Raw genomic sequence first — 14,912 nt, 5'->3', positions numbered from 1 at the left:
TGACAGTTTATCTGTTAATTACACATAATGGAGTCTTTGGGGGATTCTTCATGTTTAATAATTCTAGTTCTCTGAGAATGCTGAGCTCTAAGATATATGTAGTTAGCCTAATCTTTCATACAATTCAAACATAGATCACATGAACAAAAAGAGAGAGGGAATGTAATTTAAAAGCAAGTGGCTAAATATATAATAAAAAAGAAATATGGCAAAATAATTAAAAGATAGATATAACCAGTAGCATGTCTTAAAATTTATTTGTATTTTGTTTAGGTTTTTTTTTTTTTTTTTTTTCCATTCACATTGTCATTTTGAATCATTCCACCACATCACTGGTGAATTGATCACTATTAACATTAGGTAGTTTAACGACATCTCTTTAAAAAAAATTTGAATAATCTGGAATAAAATTGCTTGTAAGTATTTACTGCTCAAGACTCAATTTCTGCCTGGCAGAGCAAAAACAAGGAATTTTTCCAAAGTGGGAAATAGTGTTGACAGTGTGCCCTGGAGCGGGATTCAAGTCACTCCCCAACATACGCCTAGCCTTTCCCTGTGGATTATTTCTAACCAGCTTCTCTCCAGTCTGGTTCCTCTCAGCATGGCAATCTTATCCACCTCCTATGGTGCTGTCTCTTAGAAACAAACACACATAATTTCTAAAGTTGTCTAAGGGTTGGTAATGTTAGGGACAGAAAAACATTCATAGAGATGATGGCAACATGCTCTGATATTCTTTCTCTCTCTCTATTTTTGCACTTAAGTGCTAACCGAAGGAAAAACAGGAGGTATGGGGAAACACTATGGTGAGTCTCTAGGTACACAAAAGACTGTAATAAGGACCTTGTGCATAAGGGAACAGAGACGAGTTGGATTTTCCCAACTTAGGCTGTGTCTAATAATTAGCTCTCTACATGAAAACAGAGTAAAAGATGGAAGGAGGAAATGGGAATTATACTCTGCAGTGACAAAACCAACTTGAAATAACTATTTTCCAACTAGACCAAAAACACACCAGAATAAAAATAATACATTTACCATTTATTAAGCACCTATTTCAGGTGAATGTGGCCTCATTTTACCTCCCCAAACCCTAGAAGCCAGGTGGCACTGGTAATATGTGTGAGACTCAGGTTTAAATTCAAGATGCTTCAAATTAATAATGCTGCTAGAATATAGAACACTAAATGTGCACTCCCTTAAAAAATGAGATGAATTTCCCTCTAAACACATCCTGTTCAAACTCCCATCTTCATCAGCCATCTACTTTACAATATTCCTAATGAAGACATTGCCAGTCATATGAAAAGTATGTATTCTCCTTGATAAAAGGCAAAACTAATTATTATTAATTTCTTCTTTAAGTTTTCCTAAATCTGTCTCCAAATTCTATCATTTGGTCCTGTTTCTAACTACTAGAACAATACAGGATAAATTTCCTTTTTCGACATGGCATATCTTTAAATGCTTGAAGTCAGCTACACAGTTACCTTGGCCCTACCCATAGTCTTGCCTTTCCCACTACTCTTGCCCAGCAGGAGATATATTATAGGATGTCATGGGAAATGAGGCAAGAACAAATAGCAGAGAGATATGCTCACAAACAGCAATTAAGACTTCAAACTATTCTTTAAAGGATGTGATTTAGCATGAGAGATTTAAAAATGATTTAATCAAATTACTATGATAATTTAACTTCCCATTTACAGAAAAGATTCTAACTCATTTTAGCTTTACCCATTCTCGGATCTGCTAACACTTTAAATGCAAACTCACTAAATCTGAACTATTTAATTAGACAATGATTCAGCTGGCAGACTGCTGAAGAAAATATTAATCTCCATTAGGAATCCTAGTTCAAGTTCTGGATCTGTAGTTTTAATCTCTGTTTTGTTCTTTTGGTTAAATTTACACGTGACGCCAGGCTCAGTAGAACTGGCATTAATGTATATAATTATTCCATTTTCATTGTTCGTGCTGGTTTCTTTTTAACTGTGCTTTAAAGGAAATAGTTCTAGTATTTGTGCTAATGGGAACCAGCTAAACTTAATGGATATCATAAGTTTATGAACTAACCAGACAGGACAAGGCTACATATTAAAAACAATGGGTGAGTTCTTAAAGATCTTGGATACTGGGCCCAAGTCTAGATCTATTAAGTCAGAGACCAGAACTAGGATATCAGCATTGCTAAAGGTGTAGGTAGTTCTACGGCCAAGCCAGGATTGAGAACTACTGAATTAGACAATAAGACAAACAAATACTATTCCAAAATAATCAATATTTCAAAACATAACCAGAGTGTATATAACACACATATTATTGCCTATATATTAAGTCTAACACCTAATAATAAAACAGAACTTTATCATAACTTCCAATATTTTACTCTGTGAAAGGGATCCTAAAAAAATGTGTCTAGTTCAGATCATTTACTTTGGGAAGATAGCTAAATATCATCACCCTTACAGCTGCAAATTTAATAAGACTTAGAGCCACTGAAAAAGAAGATTTTATTTTTATATCTTCCCTAGAATAAAATATTTCCCTTCTCTATGATAGAAAATATTAATCATTGTGTGCACAGACATAGCTAATCCAAAATACCTAAGTCTCGCTTGGGAACTTTCTTCAGGACTTTTAGACCATTCTTGGCAATACTTTCTCAAGGGTGCCAAATCTCATTTTGAATGTGGAATTGAATATTAGATACAGGCACAGTATATTCAGATTTGAGCCTAGTACATAACGTAAACCAACAGTCCGTGTAAAACTTTTCTGTGAAACACAGGACTTGATTTTCTTTGATGTTTGTAAACTGCCTACATAAAGATGGGTAGTAAGGGAAGGGTGAATGGGACTCTCTCCAATCATTGAATGAATGAAACAGAATGTGATGGACAGAATAGAGAAGTGGAAAAAGGTCTATTTTCTAAAAGATAATTTGTATCTTTAAATTTCCATATGCAATATATATGGCACCTAACAGAGTGGTTCTTTGGGTAGCAATTGACTAGGGTACTGAGGAACACGGGTTGATTACCATTTGAAATTGACTCTAAATTAACAGATATAGTAGAATTTTTTTAGCCTTTCCAAATGTTCACATAAAAACAACAACAACAACAACAACAAAAACAGCAACTGCATGGCAAAACTAAAAACTCAGGGACATTTACAGAAAAACTAGGTGACAGGGTATTCCCAAAATATACATAAATTCACACACACACACACACACACACACACACACACAATGAGGTCTATGTGTCTCTGCATCCCCAGATCTGTACTTATGTAGACAGATGATGTTGGCCTAGGAAGAACGGCCAACCCTGGAAGGCATCTCAAGTGCCCAGGTTGTAATCTGATTCTAGGCTTCAACCAGAAAATATTTAAAATGAACATGGAATATTTTGTCACACCAAATAGAAAGGATATTATCTAGAACTACTAGGTATTCAAAAAGATTTCAGAAGCCAACCCGAAGAGGTTCCCACTGACAAAAATGGGACAATTTTAACTTCAAAAAGGATTATAATTGAGACTGATTGAAATCCATTAAATATGTTTGAATACTTGTGTTTATAATATTTTTTCAATAGGACACCAATTATCTACTCTGAAAGCTGGTAAATAAAGAGAAATAAGAAAGCACTTATACTACTCTTCCTAAACAAATTGTATCGCTGGTAACCAAATAAGAGATAAGAGAAAGCATTACTTTATACATATCCCACCTACTGAATGAAAAAAGAAAAGAAAAATGACAAAATCACAAATCACTATTTTTCAACCCCCAGTGATTAATAAATTTAGGTAATGAATGTCAACAGTTGCTAACATCACAAAAAGAGAAACAAACATTATGTATCTTGCAATGAACACTACATCACTTATAGGTGCCATAGGGATAAAACCTGAGTCTGATTAAGTCTCCAGATCCAGTTGCCAATTTGCACAAAATGCAACGGGCAGAAAAAACATGATGAACTTCTCCAAGACTATGCAATCTTCAAAATCCAGACAGTGGAAAACCCTGTAGGTCAAATGCCCTGGCATCTTTAACTAATAAATTGTAGGAAAAATAAAATGAAGGAGGAACTTTGGAGTACTGACTTAAAAATTCATCCATTTTTTTATGGGTAAATGAGCAAGACTAAATTGTAGTAGCTAAGTATACACATTTATTTTTTAAAAAAAACTATAATAAAAGGAAGTGATGACTATAAAACTCAGGATAGGATAGTGATTACTTTTGAGGGAAGGGAAGGGGCTGAGATAGGAACGAGATACTTGAAGGGCTTTCAGGGGTTACATCACACGTTTTATTCTTGATCTTGCTCATGTACTCATTGTAGTAGGCTGAAAAATGGCCCTGAAGATATTCAGGTCCTAATCTGTAGTACCTGTGAATGTTACCTGCTATGGCAAAATGAACTTTGTAGATGTGATTAAGGTAAGGATCTTGATATGGGAGATTATCCTAGATTATTCAGGTGGGCACTCAATGAAAGCAGTGTCCTTAGAAGCAGAGGAAGAAGAAGGCAATGTTACCACTGAAGCAAAATGCTACTCCTGGCTTTAAAGATGGAGGAGGGTGCCCTGAGCCAAGGAATTCAGCCCTAGGAACTGGGAAAGGCCATGGAAATGGATTCTTCCCTAGAGTCTCCAGAGGGAGTGAAACCCTGGTCATACATTGTCTTACACCTAGTGAAACTGATCGACATTTGACATCCAGAACTGTAAGAGAATAAATACGTGTCATTTAAAGCCATCAAGTTATGGTCATTTGTTAATGTAGCATAAGAAACTCATACACTCATTAAGGTCTATATTTTTGTGTGTTTTCTTTTGCATTAAAATGATATAGATAAAAAGAGAGAGAGAAAGAAATTTCTGATGGAATGGTCTCTTCTAGAAAGTAACGAATCAAGCAGAATTCTATCACAGCTATAGAAACAGGTGGCAGAAATATCAAGGAAGCTTTTCACATATCAAGTAGGGAGCTGAATCAAAAAAAAAATGTTTAGGTTTCTTCCAACCCAGAAACCTTATGATTTTAATATTGAAAATAGTAATAATAATTCTGATTTTTCTGCTTAACCATGGTGACAATAAATAGAACTTTCCATTTCAGAGCTCTCCATTAAAATACTTTTAGTTTTTTTTTAGAAGGCCTGTTTTCCTCATTTCTTGCTGTGGCTAAACAGCTAACTTTCTTTGACATTTACACCAGCCACACAAATCACTCTGACTCTATTTATATAAAATATTGAACCACAGAAAACCTCCGTGGCCGTGATTGTAGTTTCTTTCCTTCAGGCTCCTTACAAGTCCCAAATTACTGTTTAAATTGTTATGTTTACCTTGCAATATGGGATTTACCTGCTAGATCTTTTCTATTTTTCTATAATTACTTAAGGCCTTCTGTCTCTCTCTCCATATCTTATACTTTTCCAGGGGGTTTCTAACTCATTTTGCCAAAAGTCATAAGGACAATTACAGTACACTGGGTAACTTAATGTTGATATCAGTTTGGTTGGTGAAGAATTCAACATTTCACAACATCATAGATGATCTGCACCATGCTAATGACCTTTCGTAACAGAGCTCATTATCTTAAAATACATAGATGAAAACAATGTTATGCTATAATCATTTCCTGGAAATAAGCAACTGCAGAGTATTTTATGTGCTTACTGCCCAGATAATAAGCACATATTACCCAGGTATTTACTCAGGTAAATATCTTTGGAAGGTCAAAGCTATCTGCAGCAAATATTTCCGATACCATGCCAAGACACAGTGATCATTGAACATGGAAAAAAACATTTAAGAGTCAGCTTTTATGTTTTTACCTAAAAGTTGCAATACTGTAATATGTTTAAAATTTAAGGGTTGTATTAAATTTAAAAAGCTCACTTCCAAAATATATTATTCTAAATAGAATTAAAAGAATTCAGTGAAGGCAGACTTGAGTAAAAACCAATGAAAAGTAAACTAGGAGATGGAAGGTTATAATTTTGATTTCTTATTTACCTGATAGTATTACTTATGGTTTGTTCTGGGTAAAAATCAGGAACAAAGTTCTACCTGCCACACAAAGCTTACATATATTCATTTCTCATAAAACGCTATAATTTCTTGGTAAGCATTTCATGTCCAATTTTGTTTGTTACTTTCTCGGGTAGTTTTATAGTCTTCTAACTCCTAGAAGAAAGATAAAGGAAGTGGGCATGACATTCTCAATCAAATTAAAACTACTAATTTGGGCTCCCAGATGTGAAATTATAATGGGTAAAGTCTTCTGCATTAATCCTTTTAAAAACAGTTATATAATTATTTGTGGAATAGAAATAGCTTGTTGATAGCAAAGGACAGAAGGTCCCACCTTCTGCCTCATAATAGCCATGCACGATTATCAGCTTTCTTCACATACTTGTAAAATGATATTGGACATGTCTACTGCACAGGTATGTTGTGGAAATCAAATAAGATTCCCTAGAAGAAGCTTAAAAAAGGAAATGTCTACAGAAAGATTCTGAAAAAGGATATTCTCTTGACCAGCAGCTAAAACCATCTCCAGAATATCAAATCAACTAATTTAGCCAAAATTTTGTAAAATTGACTAAGGCCTAGTTTTACTTTACACACATAACCCCCCCCCACCCCCGCTGCCCACACACACACAACATTCACACACACATGCACCTATATATATATACATGTATAAACCCAAACTGACCACCTTTACTTAAAAGTAATAAATCTAAAATTTGTAGGCCATTTAAGGGATAGTAGACATTACTTAATTCACCTACCTTCTTTTACAGATGAGAAAACAGTTATATATTTAAGCGACATATTATCAAAGGAGGTGAAATTTGGAATTAGAGAGTAGAAAACATTCCTCTTTTTAGGTAAAATGTGTATATATAACACAATATGATATGCATGCTATATATGCATGGATGTGTGTATACATATGTGTATATATATGTGTGTGTGTATATATATCCTAAACAGAAGGTATTACTATTTAATCGGGGGGCTACTAGGAAAACCATATCTAAAAAGGCTCCCCTAATGGAGTGGTAATGAAAACACACTAAGCCAAACCTATATGACGGTCAAAATACACTAATTAAATATGGCGCCCATTCCAGTATCCTACAGCAATCATAAACTTTCTATACCTTGAAATTATACAACTCTGCATACATAACCGATTGTCCTTAAGAACAACAGAATGCTGTCATGAGGTCATTCTAGCTGTTTATGATTTTAAATTGATAACCAAATCATTACTTGTAGCTTGATATCAATAGGTGCTATTATTCTGGAAATAATGTGTAGAAGTTAAAAAGAAAACTCGACTTGAAACATGTTTATTCTTGAATGGATTAGGCTCACCTGGCTTCAGGCTGGGGCAGGGGAGGGGTGACAAAGACAGGGATGTGAGTGGCAGATTTAGGGATTGAAGGGCTTATGACTTGAGCAACAGAGAACGGTCAGACTAAAGTGATTCATTAGCTTAAACTGCTTTTCACCTTACAGTATATAATTTCAAACAAATTCTTAACATAAGAATCAAAAGATCCAATGAAGAGAAATAAATCCCATCATATAATCTTACCGAGGTGCTTATAGAAATATTTTACTATATTTTCTAATACAGAGATGAAATTAATTATAGAATCATAGAATTCCAGAGTTGGAAAGAATTTGATATTAGTCAAACCTCTTGTTACATACATGAAAAAACTGGGGCCTAAGAATTACAATATTAAAATTGTGACCTAGAGTTTTCTTTTAAAATTCAATTGCACATAGATATATCAGGGATGCAATAATTACTCGAGGTTGTTAATACTCAAAAATAAGATAATGTATAGCTTAAATGAGACTGTAAGTTTCTTATCTTCAAAAGCAATTGAAACTATTATTTAGGGTTTTCAAAGATTTGAATGTGAAAACTGTAGAATTATAACAGTTGATGACATATTGTTGTTTTGGCCATGCAGATGAAGATAGAGTTTCCAGGGATGTTCTGGTGTTATAAGTATTTCTGAATTCACTTATGACAGAAACAAAGCTACAAAAAATATGGTAGACATCATCAGGAAGCCTGTTTTCCAAGCATAAGCACAACATTTATAGCTATTGAATAAAGACGGATATTTAAAATAAGCTAAAATTTAAATAAACAAGACAATGGTTGTTAACACCTACATCCATGCAGGAAAAGCTAAGATATCTACTTGAATTACACTGAAATAGATTTTCATTTTTGCACAAAAAATTACTTATATTAATCTGGAAGTCCTAAACACACAGGCACGCGCGCGCACACGCGCACTCACACACACACACACACACACAGAAACAACAACAACAGCAACAACAAAAATAGAAGCCCTTTAGGGTGTCTAAAGTATTAAAATATTTTTATACTGATATGTGCATGGGCAGTTTAAGAAACCTACATTGGATCTAGGCAAGTTTGAGTCTACACTCCATCTTGGATCTACAACTTCATTGCTGTGCTCCAAATAACAGTCAAAAATGGAATAAAATAACATCATATTAACAGTATCAAAGAAACTGACTTTCTGAGTTGTTTACCCCAAACTAAAATGATGGGGCTTGCAGGTTAGGTGGGTGAAGAAAAGGCCACAGTTACACAACACAGTAGAGGTGGCACAATTTACAGATTAAAATAGTCCTTAGAGTACTTAATCAGTTATTCTTTAATGTGGACTCTGATTCAATTGATCTTTCTTGGTATTGAGGGACTAAATGAAAGATGGAATCACCTGCAAGAATATTTTGGGACAGAGACTTTTTTTTAGAAGAAGCAATGGTACTCAATTACCATGATAAGAGAAGAAAGGGGAGCTTATTGACCATTTCTGACTTTAGACATGAAAAATAAATGAACTACATTTTCTAATCATCAGTCACTGCTGTGAGGTAGTCACTTCCTCTCCCAGAAGTAGAATATGTGGATTAGGACATTTATCTATCAGAAATATTAATGTTTACACTTCTAAGCAACAGAGACAGAAATGCTGCTACTAATTCAGGTACTCTAAATTATAATACTTAGTCATAAAGTATACATCCAATATCTAAAATTATATAATTTTAGCAATTTTGTTGATAAAATTTTAGCATTGCTCAGCATTCATGGTTAGTTAATAATTTTAAAAAGCAATTTGAAACATAAAAGAGATAACACAGGCTTAGTATATTTTAAAAACAATTAACCAAGTAAATGTTTTAAATTAGAATTGTTTCATGATTGCCAAATAAAAATTTTTCCCAAAACCACTGTTGTAAAATATTTCATCTAATTATGAGAGATGGTATAATGTGAAGTCCATACAAACTAATAAATCCTCAGAAAATTTCTACCCCATCTCTCACTTTGATCTTCTGGAGAGGAAGGGCAGGGGATTCTTCAGGGTTCCTAATCACAACGTCGTTTGTCATAAGAAATCATATTTTATAATTTCACAGGAGAGTAGAAGAAGAGAGGCACATGGTGTGGTGAGGAAGAGGGTTATAGTCACAATTAAAACTGTGAAATGCTAAACTCCATTATGAAGACAAATAGGAAAGTACAACTTCATTGTTGAAAACAATTTCCCTCCTATCAGTCCAAGGATTCATGCATCAATATTGTAGATGAACTGTTAATTACAAAATCAATTAAAAATTATTTCTAAAAACAGTCACGCGTCCCTGGCTCTCATGGGGGCAATTTGGGCAGAAGGTCTCATCTCACTAGGACCGCGCCAAATCACAAAGTCGTCATCCACAAGTAAGCAAAAGCAATCTGGTTTTTCATTTTTCAGCGCGGCTGAGCCCAGCCTGAGATTGATCGTCACATATGGCCCCAGAAAACAAACTGTCAATACCTTGAATGCTGCAGAATTTGAACAAATAGCCGTCCGCCCATTCAAGCCACTCATTGCATCCCATTTAACAGATTTTATTGACAGTTTCCTTCTTGTAATTAAAGGGAAAACTACTGGCCGGCAACCAAGATAAAGTTCAAAGATAGGGTCAAAACAAAAGCAGATGGAGGGGCACGGTGTGACTGTCAATGGTACATAGCATCAGAGCATGTTATTGACACACAGGTATCTAATGATCGGCACGTCATTAACGAGGGATCTATCCTGAACTTTATGCAAATGCTAAAAGAGACTTAAGACCATAATAAAGCATTAAGAGAGGCACAAAGGGAAAAACAACAAAGCACCAACGATTTTTACTTATTAGAAGTTGTTCTCTGTTTTAGCACATTACGGTTCAAATGTAAAGAACAGTTATTCCCATAATTCTTAACCCTTACTGCATAGACAGAATTTGACTTCTAAAGAACTCCAGAATGTAAGAAAACAGTGTTGTTTGATAACCAAAACTCAAAGAAACACTAAATATATTTTCTCAATTGCACAATTTGCATTTTTGAGGGAAAAATGGTTTGTGTGTTTCAACAATTCCCTTGTTTTAACTTATGCATAAAAGACAATGGAACTAATTTTGTCCCGGGAGTGTCCATTTATGCTATTCCTACAAGAGCTTTTGCTTTGCTGCAATCCAAATTAGTAAATGCATTAGTTGATAAAAGTTTCAAAGCATTCAATAAGCAAGTCAAATGAAATTAATTCCCTTTAAGTATATTTTTCTTATTTCTAACTTTTCACTAGAAAGCTATACTGATTATAATTTTGCTGACTCATACAAAACTTACAAACTAGGTCTTGCAAACCCCTGAAGAAGTTTAGGAGAGTGGTAAAACTGACATATTAAAAAATGTAACAATGACTATGTCAGTATGCCAACCTGAATTAGCAAGAGCTATAGCTTTGAGGGTGACAAATTCTTCTTTCTCCAGCTTCATGCTCTTGTATTTCTTTACCAGCTGCAGGATAGCATTATTTAGATCAAGAAGGCCTGCTAATTTGGACTGGTCTTCGTCCATTATATAATCGTCTGCATAGACAAGTTCATCCTCAAACGAAAGAGACCGGTATACGACACCAAGGATCAAAATTTCCATCCAAGCACTCTGCAGAAGGCTCATCTGGTCCGCCAGGGACAGCGTGGAGAAGCCTGCATGGAAAGATGGGCAGATCAAGTTACTTTAAAGCCATAATTTCATAATGCAACATTAGTTTCATATGGTAGGTGGCTTCTGCATCAGTGCTCAAAATTATGCTGAGCTTTGATTAGAAGCTCTTAAAATTTCCCCTGGATCACTTTGCGAACAGCAAAGTGAAAGTTACAAACCAGCTTCTTCAATTTAGGGGTATTTTCTATAAGTTTTATAGACACAGCTTAGGGGAATATTATAGAGATGTTGTTTTCTTTCATTCAAGAAGAAAATACCATGTAATCTTTAAATATATTTGATTTCTGGTTGAAGTCTTTAGGAACCTCTTATAAGAAGTCAGATTTTCAACTATCTGATCTCTAAAAACTACTATTGGAAAACAACATAAAAGTAAAAAAAAAAAAGAAGAAGGAGAAGGAGAGAAGGAGAAGTAGCAGCTAAAAATAAAAGATAAACAAACAATTTAGGCCATAGCACAACTTGGAAACATTTCTGTATAATATTAATAGTTACAAGCACAATGGATGATGAGTTACAACTAAGTGAGCCTTCTTAATTGGCTATTTCCCCTCACTGATACTTAACATGAATTTCTTTTAAAATTAGTGACAATTGGTATAAAAGAAAGTGGAATACTTAGCAGCCTGGCCTCCTCACCAAATAGAAAAGCCCCATTCACTATTATTACTAAGATCCAATTATTTAAAAAGTTAAATATAAATAAAGGTAACAGGGTTTGGTGCAAAGGAGTCAGATTCTGAATGTAAATACTGGCTCCACTAAGCTACTGGCTCTTTCACCTTGAGCAAGAGAAATTAACTTGTATCTTCAATTTTGTATTTGAGAAATATAAAATATCACCTACCTAAACATTAGGTTATAATCTGCAATTCAGTAAGTGTTGCTGTATGATTAATATATGTTATTTTTATCTGAATTACCTATGTGATCAATTCTTTTCTGCAAATCTGGGATGCATTCATACATGCATATTTAAAGTCCCTCTGAGCTTGAGAAAACATATGCAAAATAATTAAAAAGGAAATGCTGTTCAATAGAGAAAGAGGAAGCAGTACAATTAAGCCTACTTAGGAGTGAAGATATATATTTATATATCAGAGGAACTAGATCTGTATTCTAAAGTGAAGATACTTGATGATCAGAAGCTTTTCCCAAGTCCTAAAAAAGAAATGTTTCTTAAAACTTCACTTTTATTTCCAAGTGTCTGCCTAAGACTTCTAAGGGTAACCACCCACCTCATGGCTTCTGAGGACAGGGGTACCATCATTTAAGGTCCTGCCACCAGTAATTCTACAGAAAGGAAGGGCCGTTTTTAATAATGCAACTTAAGAAATCTATTTTTACTCCCTTTCTAGACATTATTATCTAAATCATAAATAGCCACTGGTGACCAACCTTTTTAGGCTACTGCTTATGGTCACTGTTGCTGTCCTTTTCATTCATATCAAATTGTGCATATCCCATATGATATTAGAAACTACAGCACAATAAAGAAAAGGAAATGATTTCCTGACCTATTGGTGAAAAATAGTGGTTTGCCATTTGGTACCATTAATTATAAGTGCTTAATAAAATCATCAGAAGGGATGAGTCAAGCTTTTCTTAAGGGAGTCGTTAAGGTATATATAAAAATGCATTTCTTTCATTGTTTATCATGGTGCTTACATGTTATTTGACAGGATTTATTTTGGACTGACTGTGTAAGTCTTTTTCTTATTCTGTTTTTGTCATTGAGTTTGGGGTTAAATTAATAAATATCCCCTTAGAGATATAAAAGCTGATAACATTTTAAACAGCGATTCAACAGAGAAAACTAATTGTTTAACCTAAATAGGTTAGGCTCCAGATGCTTTTAATTTCAGCAATGTTATATTCACAACAAACAAACAGAAAACCACATTGCTCTTTTTTCTATCCCCCTCCAAGGAACAAAGATGCAATGCAAATCCAAATATCGACCTCAAGAAAACATACTAAGTAAAAATTTCTTGTGTAAATTAAAAGACAAAAAACATCATCTGGAAAGTTATGAGCAAAAATGAATGGGTCTTTTCAATTTGCCTTAGTTTTCTTGTTCCTTTTCATGCTCCCAAGCCGCAGTTTTTCTGCAGCAGCAGATGGACAGAGCATGTAGCCCGCAGCACCTTCCTGTGACAGCCCTATTCTCCCTCCCAGACACTGCTGTTAGTAAATAGATTTACACATTCTCCAATCTCCACACATCTTTCTGCCGAATAATTAAAAGCAGGATGATTAGTTTATTGAGTGGAAGGAGGAACTTTTTTATTGAGGTCCATCCACGATTTTATCAGGGCCAGCACTTTTACGGTTGTCAGGGGGGTGCAGGCATCCAATTTTTCTTATCTGCCTGATTAATACAAACGCTGTTTCAGGACGCATTAATTAACAGATACAAATCTACGTTCTCATGGAAGGATCAATACGGAGAAGAAAAGAGGCATCAATGTGAATTTAGTGCTGATGATGGAGAAGGCACGCTATCGACATTTACGTGCACGGAAACTTTAAAGTTGCACCGGGCCCCCTTTGTCCCTGTGATTTACAATTAACAATGTTCCAGCCATAACAACATTTCACACATTTCTTTGGGGTTTAATTAACCAAAAAACAATAAAATTTCATTTTTAAAGTTGATCCTGCAATTTATTTCTTCTATATTGATGGTTGTGTGTGCGTACGTGTGTGCATGTGTGTGTGTGTATCCTTCTTGCAACCCTAACTTTTTCCTTTTGCTTCTCTACAAAATAAAGAGAAGGAAAAAAGGGGAAGAAAAAGCTCTTTCCCCTTTTTTTTTTTTGGTCAGGGAGCATGAGGAGATGGATATGGCACAAAAGGTTTGACACGTTTGCTTGATTGATATCCTTAAGTATATTTCAGCTGATTAAAGGAAGTATAATTTTTGCAAATCCAAAGGAAAAAGGACAATCTATGCTTACAAAATAAAATAAAAGTCTGAACGTCTATCTTTTCTTGGTCTAGAAATTGCTGACTCTCATTTTAACCCTTTCCTACCACACCACTGCAGTCTGGAAACCAGTACAAAGAGCTCTCCTGCCCAAATGCCTGAGCAGCAGTTAGACAGCCTTGTTACGAGATAGTCATGTTCATCTGGTCACTAAGGAGGCCAAATACATAATAGAAATTTTATCTTAATTACATAAAATTATTTTGCCTTTTCTTTAGGAGTATTAGCTATGTTGCACATACATAAAAACGCATGGATAAAATAACATTTTTATCAATAGACCTGAGCAATGTCTAAAATTCTAAATAACCGAGGCCTAAATGAAAATGCATGTTTTAATAAACTGAGTTGAAGGAATTTTCTTAAAACATAATTGCTCTATTGGCTTACACATGCTTGTATCCAAATGATAATTACTTGTTTGTGTTTTTAACAGGCATTGAACAGTATTTTATAGCTCTTGGGCTATGAGTTAGAGGTCTTCATCATCTGTAATATTTAGCTATCTTTGGAGAGAAATCTCTTTACCAAGTGAAATACAATATGCTTCGTAATTGTGTCGTTTGAACTTCATGTTTTGTACATCCTGGGACCTTAATCTTTGGTGTGTGACAGGTTATAGTTTTAAATGTTCAGCCATATTACAGCTTTTTAAAATACACTGATACCATGGCACATTTTTTCTTCCCCAGCTACAGCCCATTCCGTGCATATCACTGACAACTCGGATCTCTCTTCATCTCTGTCCCAGAGTCAGTGCCATTTAATGTATCT

The 14,912-nt window shown here is 34.6% G+C and overlaps 1 protein-coding gene across 15 annotated transcripts in view; it reads right to left on the bottom strand.

Moving 5' to 3' along the window:
* ESRRG (estrogen-related receptor gamma) overlaps positions 1 to 14,912 on the bottom strand; it is a 683,317-nt gene that overhangs the window by 4,830 nt on the left and 663,575 nt on the right. For all 15 annotated transcript variants that reach the window (XM_011987382.1, XM_011987390.1, XM_011987394.1 and 12 more), the window contains one exon: positions 10,861 to 11,130. In XM_011987382.1, coding sequence (XP_011842772.1) covers positions 10,861 to 11,130 — 270 coding nt within the window. The remainder of the gene's footprint in view (positions 1 to 10,860; positions 11,131 to 14,912) is intronic.

The sequence above is a fragment of the Mandrillus leucophaeus genome, unplaced genomic scaffold (genome assembly GCF_000951045.1).
Source record: "Mandrillus leucophaeus isolate KB7577 unplaced genomic scaffold, Mleu.le_1.0 Scaffold309, whole genome shotgun sequence".
In the NCBI taxonomy this organism is placed as follows: domain Eukaryota; kingdom Metazoa; phylum Chordata; class Mammalia; order Primates; family Cercopithecidae; genus Mandrillus; species Mandrillus leucophaeus.
This window is presented reverse-complemented; position numbering and strand designations above follow the sequence as displayed.